Raw genomic sequence first — 18349 nt, 5'->3', positions numbered from 1 at the left:
CTCACAGCTAAGATAATCTTATGGGACTAAATAAAAATTAAGTCATTTGCCTAAGGAAACATTCCCCATTAATACTAGGGAAGGAGGGCAAGAAAAAGAAAAGTATAATTTGGGGATATTAGGATGGCAGGAAATACAGAATTGGTTATTTTAACCACAAATGTGAATGGGATGAACTCTCCCATAAAGAGGAGGCGGATAGCAGACTGGATCAAAAGTCAGAACCCTACAATCTGTTGTTTACAGGAAACACATTTAAAACAGGGAGATACATACAGATTAAAGGTAAAAGGCTGGAGCAGAATCTATTATGCTTCAGGTGAAGTCAAAAAAGCAGGGGTAGCCATTCTTATCTCAGATCAAGCAAAAGCAAAGATTGATCTAATTAAAAGAGATAAGGAAGGAAACTATATCTTGCTTAAGGGTACTATAGACAATGAAGCAATATCAGTATTAAACATATATGCACCAAGTGATATAGCATCTAACTTCCTTAAAGAGAAGTTAAGAGAGTTGTGAGAAGAAATAGACAGCAAAACTATAATAGTGGGAGATCTCAATCTTGCACTCTCAGATTTAGATAAATCAAATCACAAAACAAATAAGAAAGAAATTAAAGAGGTAAATAGAATATTAGAAAAATTAGGTATGATAGATCTCTGGAGAAAACTGAATGGTGACATAAAGGAGTATACTTTCTTCTCAGCAGTTCATGAAACCTACACAAAAATTGACCATATATTAGGACATAAGGACCTCAAAATTAAATGCAGGAAGGCAGAAATCGTAAATGCTTTCTTTTCAGATCACAATGCAATAAAAACTACATTCAACAAAAAGTTAGGTGTTAATAGACCAAAAAGTAATTGGGAACTAAATAATCTCATCTTAAAGAATGATTGGGTGAAACAGCAAATTATAGACACAATTAATAATTTCACTCAAGATAATGACAACGATGAGACATCATATCAAAATTTATGGGATACAGCCAAAGCAGTAATAAGGGGAAATTTTATATCCTTAGAGGCTTACTTGAATAAAATAGAAAAAGAGAAGATCAATGAATTGGGCCTGGAACTTAAAAAGTTAGGAAAAGACCAAATTAAAAACCCCCAATCAATTACTAAATTTGAAATTCTGAAATTAATAATATAGAAAGTAAAAAACTATTGAACTAATAAATAAATCTAAGAGTTGGTTTTATGAAAAAAAAAGTAAAATTGATAAACCTTTGGTAAATCTGATTAGAAAAAGGAGAGAGGGAAATCAAATTGGCAGTCTTAAAAATGATCCCTCCATTTTTCAGCCTTCAGCTGATCTTTCTGGTTTCCCAGGGACATTTGAATTACACATCTTAGTGGTGGGTGGGCATTATTTTCATTTCATAAATGATGCCCAGAGAGGAAAATGATTTGACCAGGTTTTAGCCACTAGCTTGTTATCTGTTTGGGAAGATAAGTTTCCTGTTTTGGTTTGATCTTTTTTGCATTTTGTACATGAAGAAAACATTCTATAACATTCTTCCATATCACAATCATCACAATTTTTCAATCATTGCTTTGCTTTCTATATAAAAGGCTAGTTCAGAGTCGCCATTCATTGATTACTGGTGATTGATCAACATTGTGATAACCTTTGCAGAAAACCAAGTTTGCCTTTCTAGCCAACAGCAGCAGCAGCCCTTTTTCTACCCACTACTGAGTGAATGCAGATTATTTATAGCCCAGATTTCCCTTTGGCTTTAGAAAGCAAATTACTCAAGTGTGACTGGGCTCTTTCCTTTGTTCTCCATTATCCACTTTGATATTAGTTAGTCCCCTTATCCCCACCTACCATAACCTTAGAACCAAATTGTTAAGGAGCCACAGTTCTCAGTATTCACCCAGAGGGTGTTTCTTGGTGACCAAGTGTATCGAGCACAGGTCAGAACAGACAAAATTGAAATTGGATCTACCTGTAATGTCATTCTCCACCCACTCAGTAGGCAGACAGCACTTGCTTTGGATACTGACCTTTGTAGTTCCAGCTGGTACGCTTTATCCTTTTATCCCCTGGGATTCTGTGTACTCTTCCTCCACAGTGGTTTTCAGAAACTTATCTTCTGGTTAAACAATAAGTTCTTTTCTCAACTATCCCTTTTTTCTACCTGTATGTTTGCCTACATTTTTTATCTTTAATATGATTTTTAAAATATTGAGCATCTATTGTGTGCAGAGCAATCATATTTTAACTGTTAGTCTTCCAGAACCCAGACAACCAATTTACCTTATCTACCTCTATTCACCAGAAGTTTGCACTCTTTATGCTACAAGGCTTTAATATCAGTGCCAGTTATTATTGAAAACTTACTAATACTAATGTAAGCTGTCCAGTCCTGTGAGAAAATCAGGCTTCCTTCAAGCTAAAACTTGGCATTTTTCTTATTTGTTGCAGTGTTCATGGATCATCAACTGGCCTGGGGCTAATATCAATAAATGATGATGATATTAAAAGTGCCACCTCAGAGGTACTTTAGTGGGTTGCCAGCCAGGATGACAACTCCTTTCCTGCTAACATTTCCCATCTTGCTGCACCACCTTAGCAACATGGGAATAGAAGAAACTTGCATCTGTCCACCTTCAATTGCCAGTTGCATACACATGGATGGTACAAGCTGGGCGCTGGGTAAAAAGCAGGCAGATCCTTTTATCAGTCATTTCTCAATTTGTGAGAAATATATTTTATGGGATGGTAGCCATAAAGCCGATTCTGTTAGGAAATTGGATATGTATCCCAAAGGGGAAAAAAATCCAAAAGACTTGATGCATAAACCTTTTGCAAAAGGAGGTATTAAATGGTGGCCAGGTCCAAGGCACCCATGGCCCATTGTGCTATAGGAATACTTTTGCAATTCCCTCGTAACTCAGCACAACCTCAGTCCCATTTTTAGGTGGGTAAAAATCTCCAGACATGGGGGGAAAATCTTTTAAGTCTCCCTTTTTTTGTCTATTTACAGTCTCTAATAGAACTCTGGGCTACAATATTCCACTTCACTAACAGGTATCTTCGCCTAACACACTCAGATGTTTTTAACCTGGGATCCACAGATCTCAAAAGGATCGATGAACTTGGATGGGAAAAAAAAATTACATTTTTATTTTCACTAACCTTTGGCTTCCTTTGTAATCTTTTGTATTATATTTTATTCATTTAAAAACTTTCTGAGAAGGGATCTTTGGTTTTAACCAGAACGTCAAAAAGGTAAATGACAAAGTTAAGATTTCTGATCTAACACTTGATAATCTTCATCCTGAAATTTTCTTAGGTTTACATCAAATTAATAAAAATTAAAAATCAGTATCTTCCTAATTCTTTTAAGTTGGAAATTCAGTAAAATGAGTTTCTATTGTAGAGTGTTGCATATAATAGGCACAAATGTTTATACAATCATTATACTTATTTGATTCTTATACAACTCTGGGACGTGAGTATTTATGTTAATTTCACTTTAAATTTGATGAAACTGAGGCAGGCAGAGGTTAATTGACTTGTCTTGGACTACATAGCTAAGTAAGTGTCTGAGGTCAAATTTCAACTCGGGTCTTGACTCCAGGTCCGTTACTCTACCCAACAAGCCAACCAGCTGTGCTGAGTACTAGAGATGCAAGTACAAAGAATGAAACAGACCCTGCCTACAGTGAGCTTTCATCCAAATGGTAGACGAGAAAATACATAAATGATTATACCATAAGTACCAAATGAGTAAATTAACAGATAATTACCCATCAAATATAAGCTATATATACACATTAAATACAAGGTAATAGGAGAGGGAAGGCACCAGCAGTTTGGAGGACTAGTATTTGGACTGCATCTGAAAAGAAGAGAATGACTATGAGGTGGAGGGAAGGAGTGCAATCCAGGCAATTGGGATCGTCAGAGCAGGCTGAAGTTGACCAACTAGAGGATTCACAGTCAGATCTATGGAAAATGACTTGGTTACAACAGTGAATAGACCAGAATGGGTAAAGATGTGTGTAGGAAGTTATTGCAGTAATCTGATAGGTAGTGTGCACATGTAAAGTCTGAAAAGAAAGGCTCCCTGTTATAGACTAAGAAAAATAAGGTTTAAGGTAGATTTTATGGAGAAGAACAGTGAGAAAGGGTGAGAGGAAAAGAGTAGTGCTATGAAGTCCAAAGAGGAAGATGGATCACAGTATTAATGGAGCATATAGGGTGAAGAGGATGTTGGAGAACTGAGAAAAAAGTCGATGGGATGCATCCCACTGTAAGGGGTTGAAGTATGAGAAACACAAGGGAAGTAGAGCTGGCACTGGTGAGGAATGTCTTTATCTGGGAGGGGGGTAAGCACAAGGAAAAGCAAGAGAGGAAAATCTAACCAGATACATGAAAGCTAGTCTAGAGTGCAGTGTCTCATCAAGGCCTGAAGAAGAAATACAAGAGCGAGCTGCTGGCCCTACCTACAATTTGGATCAGGCAAACATCTGAAGACTAAATGTCAGAATGCTTACCAAACATTCTTAACTGTACTCAGGTAAGCTGAAACAACTATATAAGAAGAGGGTGGGGTGGGATGGTTTGTAGTTCAAATATTATGCATCTACTGTGTATGAGATACTATAATAGGTATGGAGATACAAAGAGTCAAAAATTAAACTGTCCTTGCCCTCAATGAGTTTACAGAGGACTGAAGGTAAACAACATGTAAACACCTAAGTGAATACAAAATAAAACAAAAAGGAATTGCTCTTGCAAGGCAGTACACTTAAAACAGGAAGGACTTCCTGTAGAAGGTAATGTGAAGGACTGCAGAGCATCCCAAAGGTAAAGGTGAGGAAGAAGATAATGACCACCTATGCAAAAGGTATAGAAATGGTGAATAGAACATTATATGCAGAGAACCACCAGGCCAGTTTTGAGTGTGAGGTGTAACCAGATAAAGATAGGCTCAACTATACTATAACAATACTTAAATACTATAATAATACTTAAAGCTGGGTTGCTATCTAGTCTAACCCCCTCTTTGGATGAGAAGACCAAGGCTCAGAGAATAAATGACTTGATAAAGGTCATATAGGTAGTAGGAGGCAAAATTTGAACCTGTGTCCAACTCTAAATCCAGTGTTCTTTTCCAGTGCCCCTCTGCAGTTCTTTAAATGCCAACTAGTTTTTGTTTTTGTTTTTCAAACATTATCCTGGAAATGAATGTTTAAAAAACAAAACTAGTTGGCATTTAAAAAGCTTAAATGAAGCTTTTTGGGTAGAGAAATTTTCAGTCCTGTGTTTAATATCAATTTGTCAGTGGTATTGATTGGAGATGAGATAGTTGGCATATCAGATTAGGAAATAACCTTCAAAACTCCTATGGTACCTTTGTCTTTTCATTCCCAAAAATTTCCTCTGTAGTGCTTATGTTTCTTAGAACAAAAAATCCTTGGGAGGAAAATATACTTTGGGAAGGAGTGCGGAAAGAAAGGAACCTATCTATCTTACCCACAATTCCTGAGTGTTAAGATAACTCTGAGAGAAAAACAAGAAATTTGTGGAAAGCAGGGTCCTGGGGTTTAAAAAAAAAAAAAAAAGAGGCACCAGGAGAAAGTAAGTACCCAACAGTGGGTTTTTTGGTTGTTTTTTGTTTTGTTTTTTTATTACACTCTCAGAATCACTATTGAAAATCAGCAATCCTATTTTACATCTCTCATTTTATAGATGACTAAAGAGGCAGCCTGGCCTGGTGGGCAGAACACTGGATTTGAAAGTCACGAAAAGCTGGATTTGAGTTCCAATTTAGGTACATGACCATGGAAAAGTCCCTTAATCTCCCTGAATCTGTTTCTTCATTTGTAAAATAAAATTAATACCTACTTCACAGAATTGTGAGGAACTGATCAAATAAAATTATGTAAAATACTTTGCAAACCTAAAATACATAGAAATAGCAACTTGTTTATTCATAATCACTCTTATCCCAAGACTTACCCAAGCAGGGTAAAAAATACTGTGTTTGGAGTTAAAAGAACTAAGTTCAAATCATTTGCTACTTTTAAAATACCTACATAAACTTGTCCTTGAGCAAATCTTTTTCTGATGAATTTTAAATGGCTGTTGTTCTAGCTATTAATCTCTAAAATTTATGATCCTCCCATTTCCTAAACCACCTATCAGGGCCAAAACTAGAATCCAAGTTTCCTGACTTTCTAAATAGTTTCCTCCCCTACTTTCATATTACAGGTATTAGCTTTCTTTACCCTAAATTATCTGGATTTTCAACAAAAAATCCATCTTGTGGCCCTCTTCTCCCGCATTAACAGTGGTTTTTAATTTATGGACCAAAAACTACTGAGACAAGGATTGCTTTTGGACTGACACAAATGGTGGTGTTTACTTTGGACCAAAAGCAAGGGGAAACCTGAAGGTTCCCACAAGCCTTGTATTCATAACCCAGGAGACGTCTGTCACCTACCAGGTCCTAAACAACAGAATTCCTGCATCTCAAAACTACAGAGACTGATCAGATCCCTTACTTAAAGTCAGCTAGGCTGAAATTTTTAATGGGAGATAGCTTGTTCCATGCAGCTCCCACCTTTTAGGAGCTAAAACCGCCACTTGGACTCTTCAAAAAAGGCACATTCCATTCACAAATGAGTTGTGTTCCTTTTTCCCTCCCACGCCCTTTAAGCCAATTCAAAAAAACCAAGGCTCTGCAGTCAGTCCTAGCCAACGCAGCTGCAAAAGAACTAGCTTCTTGTTTGGGTGGGGAAGTGGGGTGGGGAGGACTACTTTTGGAGGCACTGTGCATAAATATTTCTTCTCTATCTAGTCCCTTGTTCCCCACATTTGGCTGGAGAAGGCAATGAGTTAGTATTTGTTGTTTTTTAAGTCTAGCATATGGCCTTGGGCATGTAAAGAGAAAGGTGCAGCTGGAGAGATTGATTCTTTGGCACTTCAGTAGAACCTAAGTTAGTCCAAGCTGTATTTCTCTCCCCTTCCCAAACCCACCCCCCCGCCCCCATCAAAGTCAGTGGAGTGGCTACGTTTGTTGGGATCTGCCGAAATACCTGGCAGAGTTACCTATGAGCTCATAGTCCCCAAGGCAATTTTTCAACAAAACAGTAAATAAAGCGGTCGATGTTGACTGCACCTCCTCCACTGCCAGATGCCATACAGGTAGAGCATTCATTTTAAAAGGACCCTTAACGACAGCACCCACTGGCTGAGTGTGTCATCACATGGATGACAAGAGGCAAGCTCCTGCCATAGCATCAAAATGAGGGTCAAAGTAATGATGCCTCAAGCTCTCTCCTCTGAACTAACTCAATTAAGCAAAAGCACTTTAAGAGGATTTAATGAGAACAATGTGAAAAGTTCTTTATGAACTGTGACATGTCAGCTATTATTTGAAGTCAGAAAGACCTGGGCTTCTGTCAATAAGGAAGTACTCTAAGGTCATTTCCAGTTCTAAATCTATGAACCTATGATCTTTATTATTACAGAAGGACCAATGATAAGTCAGGACATAAAAACATTTTCATGACAAAATCTCTTTCCTGAATTACTTTAATAAATGTGTAATTTATTGCACATAGGACAAAGATTCAGTTTCTCCTCACCTTCCACCCTAGATCAAGTGAGGGCTATTCAGACCCTGCCGAGCTATTTATTCACTTTGGAAAGCTTCCTAGATGCAGGAGAAGAGATCCTCTCCATTCATTGTGGGAATTTCTTGATAACCAAGGTTTTCATAGGGTTATTTCCTGCTGTAAAAAAGTCCAGAAATGCCCCATCATATTAATGTCATTAAGGTCAACTATTAATCAAGGAAGACAATAGCTTTTTTTCTCCCTCCTCCCTCCATTTAAACTGAATTCCAATTTTTAGTAATCTGTACAGTATAGTAACAAATCTTGGAATTACCTTTACTATGCTAGGCAAACAGTGAAAATGGTATATGCCACTTTGGCATGAAACTTCAGTTTAGTATAGTAAAGGCCTTGGGTTTCTGTAGTTGTTACTCACAAGTATTATAGAAATAGAAGTGCCAATTATGAAACAGATTCAAGCCTAAAAGCCAACTGAGAAAAAGTCTCCAGGCAACATCTTCACTGGAGGGGAAAATAATAAACTATAAGAGACTTCTAGTTGATGCTGAATTTGGGTTATGTAAGGGGAGAAGGAACTAAAGTTGAATGGGGAAAAATAAGTCCACTGACAATTTTCTTATGTTAGGGAATACTAATATCAACCCCATGGCTAAAGACAAAATTTAGTTCCTAACACTCCGGGAGCCCATTAAAACTACATCTTTTCAGTTTTCTGAGACAGACACGGAGCCCTCCAGTATGTAGTGGAAGCCAGGATTCATTCCGCAGTAAGTAGATAGGCAACACCTCTTACTCTCCCCCCCCCCCCACCAAAAAAAAAAAAAAAAAAAAAAAACAACCAAAAATTGGAGGAATTCAGCTGTTTCATATTAACTGTAACAAAGGAACTCCCTTTATTTTTTCCTGCAGTCTGGATCAGTGGTGTCAAACTCAAATAGAAATGGGGGCCATTCATCTATACATAAGGATCCGTGTAGGAAGCGTAATTTTAAAATGCAATGTTTCCTATGTTTTAAAAGTTTTTATTTTAACTATTTTCTGATTATATTTTAATCTGGTTTGGGCCAAATCTTTACTGGGAATATTTGATATCTCTGATATACAGAAATGTATACCCTTGGATATAGAGAGATATATTTCCCACCAACAAGTGTTCCAAGAATTGACACCCCATAAATCTACCACCCATCAGAAAATGACCAAGGCAGCTACAGATGGCTGGCCAGGGTGGTGACACTTAAGAGTGATTTAGTTCATTGTAAAGGGACCAGAGTCCCATAGGACCCCCCCCCCCCCATAAATAGGACTATTTTTTAAAGTATATCAACAGTTAGCTCTCCCACAATAATATATATTTGACTCTGGGTTTTTGTTCTAAAGTGATCATGTATAAATTAACCATGGGAGATGAATTTTCCACTTATAACAATTCTCTAAGTCTATCGATCAATTCAGAGAAAGATACTAACAAGTATAGACTAGCAATGCAACAATGAAAGGGAAGAAAAAAATCTATGGTCAAAGGATGTGAATTCAAATGCAAGCTTTGTCACTTATTACCTCTATGACACTGGTAAAATCATTTTATCTCAGTTTTGGTTTCCTCCATAAAATAAGGAAGCTGGACTGGCGCAACCTCTAAGGTTCTTTCCCACTCTAAATCTATGACCTCTGGGAAGATCAAATCTTCCCAGACTAAAGTCTGGGATCCTTGAAATTAGAGGGATTTAACTGCTGCTAGCCATTCCCCTTCTTTCCCTACAAACTCCATTCTTCTAAGCCCAGAGTTCAAAAAACAACTTTACTGATTGATTGTTCTGCATTAATGGCAATAATCAAGTAAACAAATTTATTAAATTCAACAGCAGGTAACCTTCAAATAAAATACATTTAAGGGGAAAAAATAGTGTAGACACCAAAGACAAAATGTGTGTAACAAGGTAACAAACATATTAAAAAGGGGCCATTTGAAGAGTGCAACAATGCAGAAAACACAAAAGGTAGCTTTTCAACAGTTTGTATAACCTTGAAGTAAAGGATACACTTATCAAAAAACCATTAAAAATACATAAAGGTGGAGGATTACAACATTAGTGATAAACTAATCAACCCAACAGATTAAGGCAAGTTGTTTGCAGGACTAATTTGTCCAAGCCCTGTTGCCTATTGCTTCAAATTTCCCTTTGAAACAAAACTGTGCCCATTAGTGCAACAGGTTAAGAAGTGAGTGACCATATAGACCCCCAAGGAATTTGTGTGGCAGGGCAGGGGTGGGTAAAATGGGAATGGCTTTGGGAAGGAATTTCTCAAAAATAGAAAAAAAATCTTATTTATCAAGAATGAACTGCAGCAATTGCTAAGTAGTTTCCTTTGGAAATTTCCAAGTTTTGTGGGTTTTTTTCTTTTCTGATGAGTTTTATCTTCGGGGGAAGGGAAATAAAGGAGCAAGGATACTACCTGTGGAATGTAGGGTGGGCTTCAAAGGAACAGAGACAGACCTGTAAAAAAGACCATGATACTCCAGCATCTGGATCAGAAAGAGAACCCAAGGGTTACCTCAATTCTGTTCATACATTTCTGTAGCAAGTGATATGCTAACATCAAGTTTTGTTCCAAACACACTCAAAGCAAAAGCTGCTATTCCTCAAAGAAAGGCAACCCTAGAGGGCAGGCCAACTTGAGAACCACTGACTGAGTGCTCCAATTACAGCGTAACAAGAAAGATCAACTGTGGGAAAGCTTCTGGACTCCACAAACAAGATGGATAAAAATGAGTAATCCTTTGTTGAGATCAGATGGATTCAGAGGGGCATATTTCAGCAGTCTAGTCTCATCATCCTTTTCAGTCAAGATACTGCCAAACTCCCCTAATGGAAGGCCTATGTCTATACTGAGTCTAATTCAAAACATTACTTGCCAATTATAAAAGAAATAGGACAAACAGCAAAGCAAATAACGGATCAAAAATCAGCTCCCAGCTTTTATTTTACATATGGGTCTATCTTTGTGTTGTCCTCTATTCTTCTACTCATCAGTGATACCATGGATCTATGCACCCAACCTTTAAATATGGCAAATCAGTGACACTGCTCTTCTTCATAATACAGGATTTGTTCTGTTCTCAAGAAAGAAGCTTTTGGGGTTAGTCACAACTCTCAGTAGACATATTTGCTGTAACTAATTCAGAGTCAGCTGTTTTATCAGGAAAACTGGATATACAACATAAGACTATGAAAACAAATTAGCCAGGTCTCACTCCTACCAGCACCCTGTACTCAGGAACAAATTTTGGCACCATCACCTGGGAGGTCAGCTACATTTCAGAGATAGCCTAATACTGCACAGTTGTATCCTTCCTTTTTAAAGGAGGTAAGAGTGTTCCTCTCCCAAGTAAGTGTAATATTAAAAATACTGCACTTCTCAATAAGACTTTTCTGGGTCAAAGGATGTTGCACATTTGTATTTCCACTTAATTCCAGTTTGTTTCTAACACAAGTATTTCACATTCCGATCACTAATAGTTAAAACATGTTCCTTTATCAAAATTAGTAGGTGTGAGTTCCTGGTCTCAACTCATACACATGGGCAAAACCATCATGAGAAAGATGGGAAAGCCAGGCTGGTTGACCTAAAATGAATATTATTTTATGGTAGCAATGTATTCCAATTGTGTCCCACTTCTTAGGGACAAAAGAGAAAAAATAATCAATGCCAAAGCTTCCTCTCATACTAGTGTCCTAGTAAACTAAGGAAACACTAGCTGATAGATTTAAGCAATTTGCCAAAAGCAAATTTCCCAACATGTATTAATTTGCTGTAATTAGCCACACTCAAAGGGTCCTAATGGCTTCCAAAACACCATGGTCTTCCATTAACTTCTGGCTGTTGCTATTAAAGTAAAAGGTATCTCAGTGTTTGCAGTGCCCCAAAGTTGTGCACATATATACTGTATTTTTTACTTATTCCACAGAAACACAACTCGGCCATTAGAGAAACTCATTTTCATGTCAGAATTAATAGCAATGAACTTTTCATTTGCAAAAAGAAGGAACAGCAAACCCACACTCCCAAGGGGGAGGGATCCTAACATAAAAGCCTATGCTTAACTTTATGACCACAATCAACCCAGAGCTAATACAGACACATCTTAACTCCTTGCTGTACAATAGGGACACAAAATGGGGAGGTAGGAACAGTATGTACTTGACTTAACACTCCATTTTCTGGCTCATTTGCAATCTGAACTGCTTTTGTGTTACATTTTTATAATGAATGGTTCATTAAAAATATTTTTTTTTAAAAATGGCTCCTCTGAAAATTTTTTTTTTTACTTAAAATAAACAAAAAACAAACCCATAATACAGTACATCTATACGGAATGCCTTCTTTTCAGGCTAGGAAGGGAATCCAATCCCTCTAAGGTCTAGAGGACTCTTATGGCTTCCCTCACCACCACCCCTTTCAATTGGACAGCTGCTTGTGGGATGTGATGACCCTCTGCCTGCCCAAACAATGCCTGAGATTTCTACTTCAAGAATTAAAGAGACTCTAAAACAAACTGAAATGGGAAGTGCCCTCTGATCTTCACTCTGGCATTTTCAGGCAAAGGGAGTACTTTTCAGTCTTAAAATTGCAATAAAACCTACCAAATCTGCTGGGGCTTCAGTGAAGCTAGCCTCAGATAAAAAGCCACAAGATTCAGCTGTGGCAAATCCAGGGAAATCGGCCAAATTCCCTTCAGTCTTAGTCCCCCAATATGACCTATTCACTTTGTGGTAGTTTTAAAATGTAGATTTTTTTTTTCCTCTCCTATTTTTTTTTTTTAAAGGGAAACTTGTCAAGTTCCAGGCTCTAAAAAATTTCAATACAAAATGGATTTAAGTTCACTAGAAAAACGTTCACTGCAGAAACTCCACAAAACATCATTCCTGCAAAGCTGTAAGTTTAAGCTCTCTAGTAAAGGGGGTGAGAGCTAGAAATGACTAGACCATGCCCAAGCTAAAGGACATGCAGCCCATGGGCAGAAATTGGGCTTAAATGTTAAACAAATTTTACTATAAAAGGGCATAAAAAAGTTTTCACTTGACAGATTCTCTTTGTATAAGTTCAAAAGCATCAGAAGCAGATTGTTAAGTCCCCAGTGCCATCCTCTTTTCCTTATCAAACTAATTTATTAAAATCAAAATATAAGAGAGAATCCCTTCACTGGGATTAGGTTTGGACCTCATGGCCCAGTCTGGGAGATCAGTTACTCTAAGATTTATCCAAATATATTATAAAGATCACCTAGTATGTTCTGGGCAAGGAAAAAGCTACAAGAATCCATCCCCTCTTTATGAAAATGGTCCAGATTCTGATTTCAGAATTCAAAGGCTCCTTCAACAGCCTTTAAAAAGCCTCCTTCGTTCCACATTCCCACCTCCCCCAACACACTCTGCACCCTAAAGGCTGCTTCCCTTTTTACAAACCAGCTTAAACAGGCAACGAACCTAAGAAATTTCAGAGGAGGAGAAAATTTATGTAAACCTAAACAGTCATCACGTCACCCCAAATGAGCCCAACATTAAAAAAAAAAAAAAAAAAAAAGATAATAAATAACTCACTGGGTCAGGTGACAACATTGCTGCAGCAAGAAGGGAGAGGGCATAAGAGTTTAACCATTAAACACACTTTCAAACATTTGTTTGGCAGCATTGAGGCCAACCCGGGCTTCCTGCACTTGCCAGACAAGTAAGCTGATGATACTTGAGAGATCAAAATAAAAATTCAAGCAGAGCTCCATACCACAGTTTTCCTTCAAGTTAGTTGGCCAGTGGGCACAGAGTTTGCCAACCATGGGGAACAGAACCTTTGGCTCCGAGTCAAATAAAAAAAAAAGTATTTCCACTTAGAACATGAAAATACATCAACTTCATCAAAGACAGAAAACTATCAAAGAGATCTACTTCCAGCAAAACTGAGGTAGCACTGCTTTCTCTGCATTTGACGCTTAAGTGGTTTTTAGTACAATGTATTAGAAACCGCTCACTTGAATGACAGGCACAGCATGTCGATGAATAAACTAAGTAATGCAATGGGAGAGGAAAGGAATGAACAGGGGGAAAAAAATTAGGGTTTCTAATGAATTAGCTTAAAATAGGATTTCACCAGACTGCAAATCGTTTCCTTTGTTTTTAGAGCTTCAAATTGTCTGGAAATTAACGCAAAGTGGTTAACAGTTAACACTGCTATTCAACTCTGTGTAAATCTTGTAAAATAATTATTACAACCTAAATTCAACCATGTAAACAGCACTACACACAGTACAGACCTGCCCTGAAAAATGTAGTATGCAAAACTGAGATCTGGCACTGTATCATTTTGTAATGTTAATTCAACCTAACCCTCCCACCCCCCAAAAAAATCTAAATTGTGCAAGAAATGGCAGACTCATTCTATCTGAAGGCTTTAAAAAAAAATTACACAACATGTAGCCAGGGTCAAATATTTCAGGACCAAAAAAATGTTTAAAAAGAATAACCAAAAATGAAGAAAGTGCCTAAAACATGATACAGCATTTTAGAGCCCTTTCAAATACAAGGCAGAGAAAGGTGTAAAGTAGAAAATATCCGGATCCTCAGTAATTTCCAGAAGTCCCCAGTTCTCCACTGGCTGAAGGTCAACAGACAGCAGGTGGTTCTGTCCCGGCTGCTCATACATACTGGTAAGTCTGCTCCTCTTGACACAGACTCTCTGTGTCTGAAGTTGTCAGACATTTTGACTCCTCTCCCTTTTTCCTTCGCTCCATCTCCCATTCCACAAAGGTATCAAAGAGACTAGGCCAGGCCTCATCTTCACTGTAGTTACTGAGGTCGGGTCCGATCACCTGAGTAAAGTTTAGGAACATGTTCCATGTGTCTCGGGAGATTCCTTTGACTCCCGAGGGGTTCTCTGTTAGGAAGTGTAACCACTGGTCCAATACAGGGGGATTGTTTTGGGTAAAGACGAGCTTCCAAAGGGCAATGGCTATTTCTCGATGCAGTGACCTCTGCCCTTCTTCAGAGTCCAGGCCAAACTGAAATGTAAATCGATAAAGATCCTTGAACTTATCTTCCTGTTTGGCTTCATTTAAGAGACTGGGGAACCGAGCACAAATCCCATCGATGCTATCTGCACTTATGGCTTTGCAGCCTTCAAAAAACTCCTTCCTATAAAAGGAAGTAGAAAAAAGGCATCAATCAAAACACATTCAGATTTTCCATTAAAAGATCACTTCAAGACAGAATTTAATTTAACTCAATGAGTATTTATTAACCAAGACAGGATGGAGATACAAAACCTAAAGAAAACAGTTCCTGACTTCCATACTAGGCACAAACAACATATAGACAGATAATAAGCAAATATGAATTATATATACAAAATAAATATGAATGGGGAAGAGGATAGAAAACATTAACTGGAGGCATCAGGAAAGCTAAATGCTGAATTACAGGTTTCTACAAAGCAGAAGAAAGAAATTCATTCCAACAGTGGAGGTCAGTATTACAGAGATGGGAGACAGAATATTGTGTATATTGAGAAATATCAAGTGAATCTGAATGTAACATGCTTGATAGAGTAACATGAAATGAGCCTGGAAAGACAGATTGGAACCAGATAGAGAAAGACTTTAAATGGCAAACAGAAGCATTTTTATTTCATCTCAGAAACAATAAACTGCTGAAGATTCTTCTGCAGGGAAATGACAAGGTCACACCTATGTTTTCAAGTAGATCAGTTTAGCAGGTGTGTGTGGAGAATGAATTGTAGAGAAGACAAAGTGAATATAGGAAGACAAAATTAGGAGGGTATTGCACAATTCAGACAAGAAGTCATCAAGGACTGTGATCTCCTCAAAAGAAAGAACTATTATTTGCCTTTCTTTGAATCCTCAGTGCTTAGCACAATACCCGAGATACATAGTAGATGATTCATGGATGCTCAGTGATTGGCTAATTTAAGGCAGTAACTGTGTGAGTGGAGAGAAAAGAATGTATATGGATTTTGTAAAGGTAACATCAATAGAGTTTTGTCAACTAAATATATCAATTAAAAGAAGAATAAGAACAAGGTTTCAAACGTAGGTGACAAGAATCATGGCACTCTTGACAGAAATAGGGAAGTTAAAATAACAGTGGAAATGTCTAGAGATCAGGAAAAATTAAAATGCTATCAATGTAGATTCAGGAGTCATCTGAACAAACATGCTAATAATTACCCATGGTGTGGGAATAGCGGGGAGAGGGAAAGGGAAAGGGAGAGAAGAAGGTGGAGAGGAAAAGAGGAGGGAAAAAGAGAGGGAGAGGGAGAGAACATGAAGCAAAGAGAACATAGATGATGATGATAATGATCTGACTAAAGATATAAAGAGAAAAAGAGACAGAAGTCCCTTAATAGCCAAGATCTTGTTTGCTAGGTGCTTGCTCCCTAGCAATCCAAAGACCAACTAATTCAGAGCCTTTGATATGAAAAGAAATGTTCTGCATTTTCATTTAGATCCTCAGAAGGGATAAGTGTGAAATTAGTATTGTTAGTGAAGTCACTCAGTATAGTTCAGTACATTCAAGTAAGTCTCTGAACTTCCTTCCTACTGGGAATATCATGAAAAAGAGCATGGCAAGAACTACTATGGATATCCTGGTGATAGATGGTGTCTTTTTGCAGTTATCCCTGCTCCTAAAGAGATATGGTATTAATCTAGAGAGATAATCTTTAGGAACTAGAGAATATTACATAACTTTTCTCCCTTTCAGTAACTACAAATAAATTGTTCATTCTTAAGACTATAGATTCAAGAGTGGAAAGAAACTTTAGGAGTTGAAAGAAACTGTAGTTTTGGGAACCTTGCTATCTTGTCCGAGCTAAGGAGAAAAGGACAGAAAAGAAAGGGAATGAAGGAAACTAAATACCTACTATGTGTATAATTATTATCTCATTTAATCCTCACAATAACCCGGGGAGATAGGTGCTATTACTACACCCCATTTAAAATCAATTTTGGACTACTTGCATTTTTTTCTTCCCAGGTAATTTTTACCTTCTGAATCCAATTCTTCTTGTGCAACAAGAAAACTGTTTGGTTCTGCACACATATATTGTATCTAGGATATACTATAACATATTTAATATGTACAAGATTGCCTGCCATCTAGGGGAGGGGGTCGAGGGAGGGAAGGGAAAAATCAGAATGAAAGTGAGTACAAGGAATAATGTAAAAAATTACCCATGCATATGTTCTGTCAATAAAAAGTTATAATAATAACAATAATAATAATAAAGAGACTTGCCAAGGGAAACACAACTAAAAAGTGTCTGATGCCAAATTTGAATTTTATCTTTATGTCTCCTGGCACAGCACTTTATCCACTGTACCACCTAGTTGCACAGCTGATAGTGGATCATTATTTCCACTAACTACTCAAAATTAGAGAACATTAAATTTAAAAAGTGTCAGTTGGGAAAGCACAAAACTGAGCACTTTTCATCTTTGCAGATCTTCAACTTAGATTCTGTTGGCTCCATCTGAGGCTCTTATGAATTATCAAACTAAAGAGGGCAAGATTATTTGCATAAGAGAACAAAATGAATTTATTAATCTTCATCCCATACCAATTTAAGAAATCCTTGAGACAAAATAGCAATATGGTTTACCCATGACCCTACGGCCAAGAAATAAAGAACTAAACTTGAATCTAAATCTCCCACATTCCGTTCCAGTTATTCCTTCTGCCTCTTTATAGTAGCTCCCTTTAGACTCTCTTCTCATCCTCCCCACCTTGTAATCCAATCCAAAGTATTTCTAACTAACCTTGTGAATTTGCACATAGTAGCAGCCTGGAATTTCCAAGCCAAGACCAGCACTTTAAATTCTGTGGGATCAACACATAGATCATTACAGAAGCGCTCCATGCCTTCCTCCAAAATCGCCTCTTCCCGCTCATCCTTGTAACGTCTAAACAGTTCTTCCATCCTCTGCAGGGACGACTCCTCAGTGTTGGACTCAGGATCCCTCCTGGCATCTCCAGATGATGTTGGAAACTGACATGATTCTGAGGTTGCCTCTGCTTTTTTGGTCCCATTGACAAGGATGTCACCACCAGGCTTCCCACAAGTTGGTGTATGGTCATCTCGATGGCTCCCACTACGCTTACCATGGGATTTGCCACTGGGATCCCGATCTCCATTTTTGCTGCCTAATGTAGAAGACGGATTTTTGCATTTGGTGACACACTGGCCCATGGTGCAGGTGGCCCAGCCTTTATAGCGGCCCCCTTCTGATTGGACAGCCTCTCTGATGCTGGCCAGCGTGCCTCAACATTCCATCGACAGGAAACAAACCACCTAGAAACAATTTGAAGAATAAGTTGTCTCTATATATGAAAAAAATACAGCAAAACATCTGAAAGACATTTAGTGTTCTAAGGACCACTCCACATGAAATCCAATTAGGTATATTGTTCTTCCTCAACAAGCAACTAAATGAGACACTGGTTGTTTATAGAAATCAAACCACATCTATTTGCAGACCAGCTTTGCTGATTTTACCTTGTAAATGGAGTTCTTTTCACTGCCATAGTACATTAGAAGAACTAATAAAGGAAATTCCTAAAATTCTAACTGCAACATAGGTTACAAAGAGGATGATTCATGTCAAGAATTCATCAAGGGAAGTCTACCCCAACCTAGAAATATTCCAGAGGAAATAATGAGCCAACTGTACAATA

At 37.7% G+C, this 18349-nt stretch overlaps 2 protein-coding genes across 2 annotated transcripts in view; one reads left to right on the top strand and one right to left on the bottom strand.

Moving 5' to 3' along the window:
• Nucleotides 1-3339, top strand: part of REXO5 (RNA exonuclease 5) — a 34050-nt gene extending 30711 nt beyond the window's left edge. Inside the window, exon 20 of the mRNA XM_052001370.1 lies at nt 2437-3339. Coding sequence (XP_051857330.1) covers nt 2437-2518 — 82 coding nt within the window. The 3' untranslated portion in view covers nt 2519-3339. The remainder of the gene's footprint in view (nt 1-2436) is intronic.
• Nucleotides 3340-9439: 6100 nt separating this feature from the next.
• DCUN1D3 (defective in cullin neddylation 1 domain containing 3) overlaps nt 9440-18349 on the bottom strand; it is a 33793-nt gene continuing 24883 nt past the window's right edge. Inside the window, exons 3-4 of the mRNA XM_052001404.1 lie at nt 17434-17966; nt 9440-14791 (exon numbers count right to left, since the gene is read on the bottom strand). Coding sequence (XP_051857364.1) covers nt 14296-14791; nt 17434-17864 — 927 coding nt within the window. The 5' untranslated portion in view covers nt 17865-17966 and the 3' untranslated portion in view covers nt 9440-14295. The remainder of the gene's footprint in view (nt 14792-17433; nt 17967-18349) is intronic.

This window comes from Antechinus flavipes, chromosome 1, assembly GCF_016432865.1.
Source record: "Antechinus flavipes isolate AdamAnt ecotype Samford, QLD, Australia chromosome 1, AdamAnt_v2, whole genome shotgun sequence".
In the NCBI taxonomy this organism is placed as follows: Eukaryota; Metazoa; Chordata; class Mammalia; order Dasyuromorphia; family Dasyuridae; genus Antechinus; species Antechinus flavipes.
Note: the sequence above shows the minus strand (reverse complement) of the source record. Positions and strands in the feature narration are given on the sequence as shown.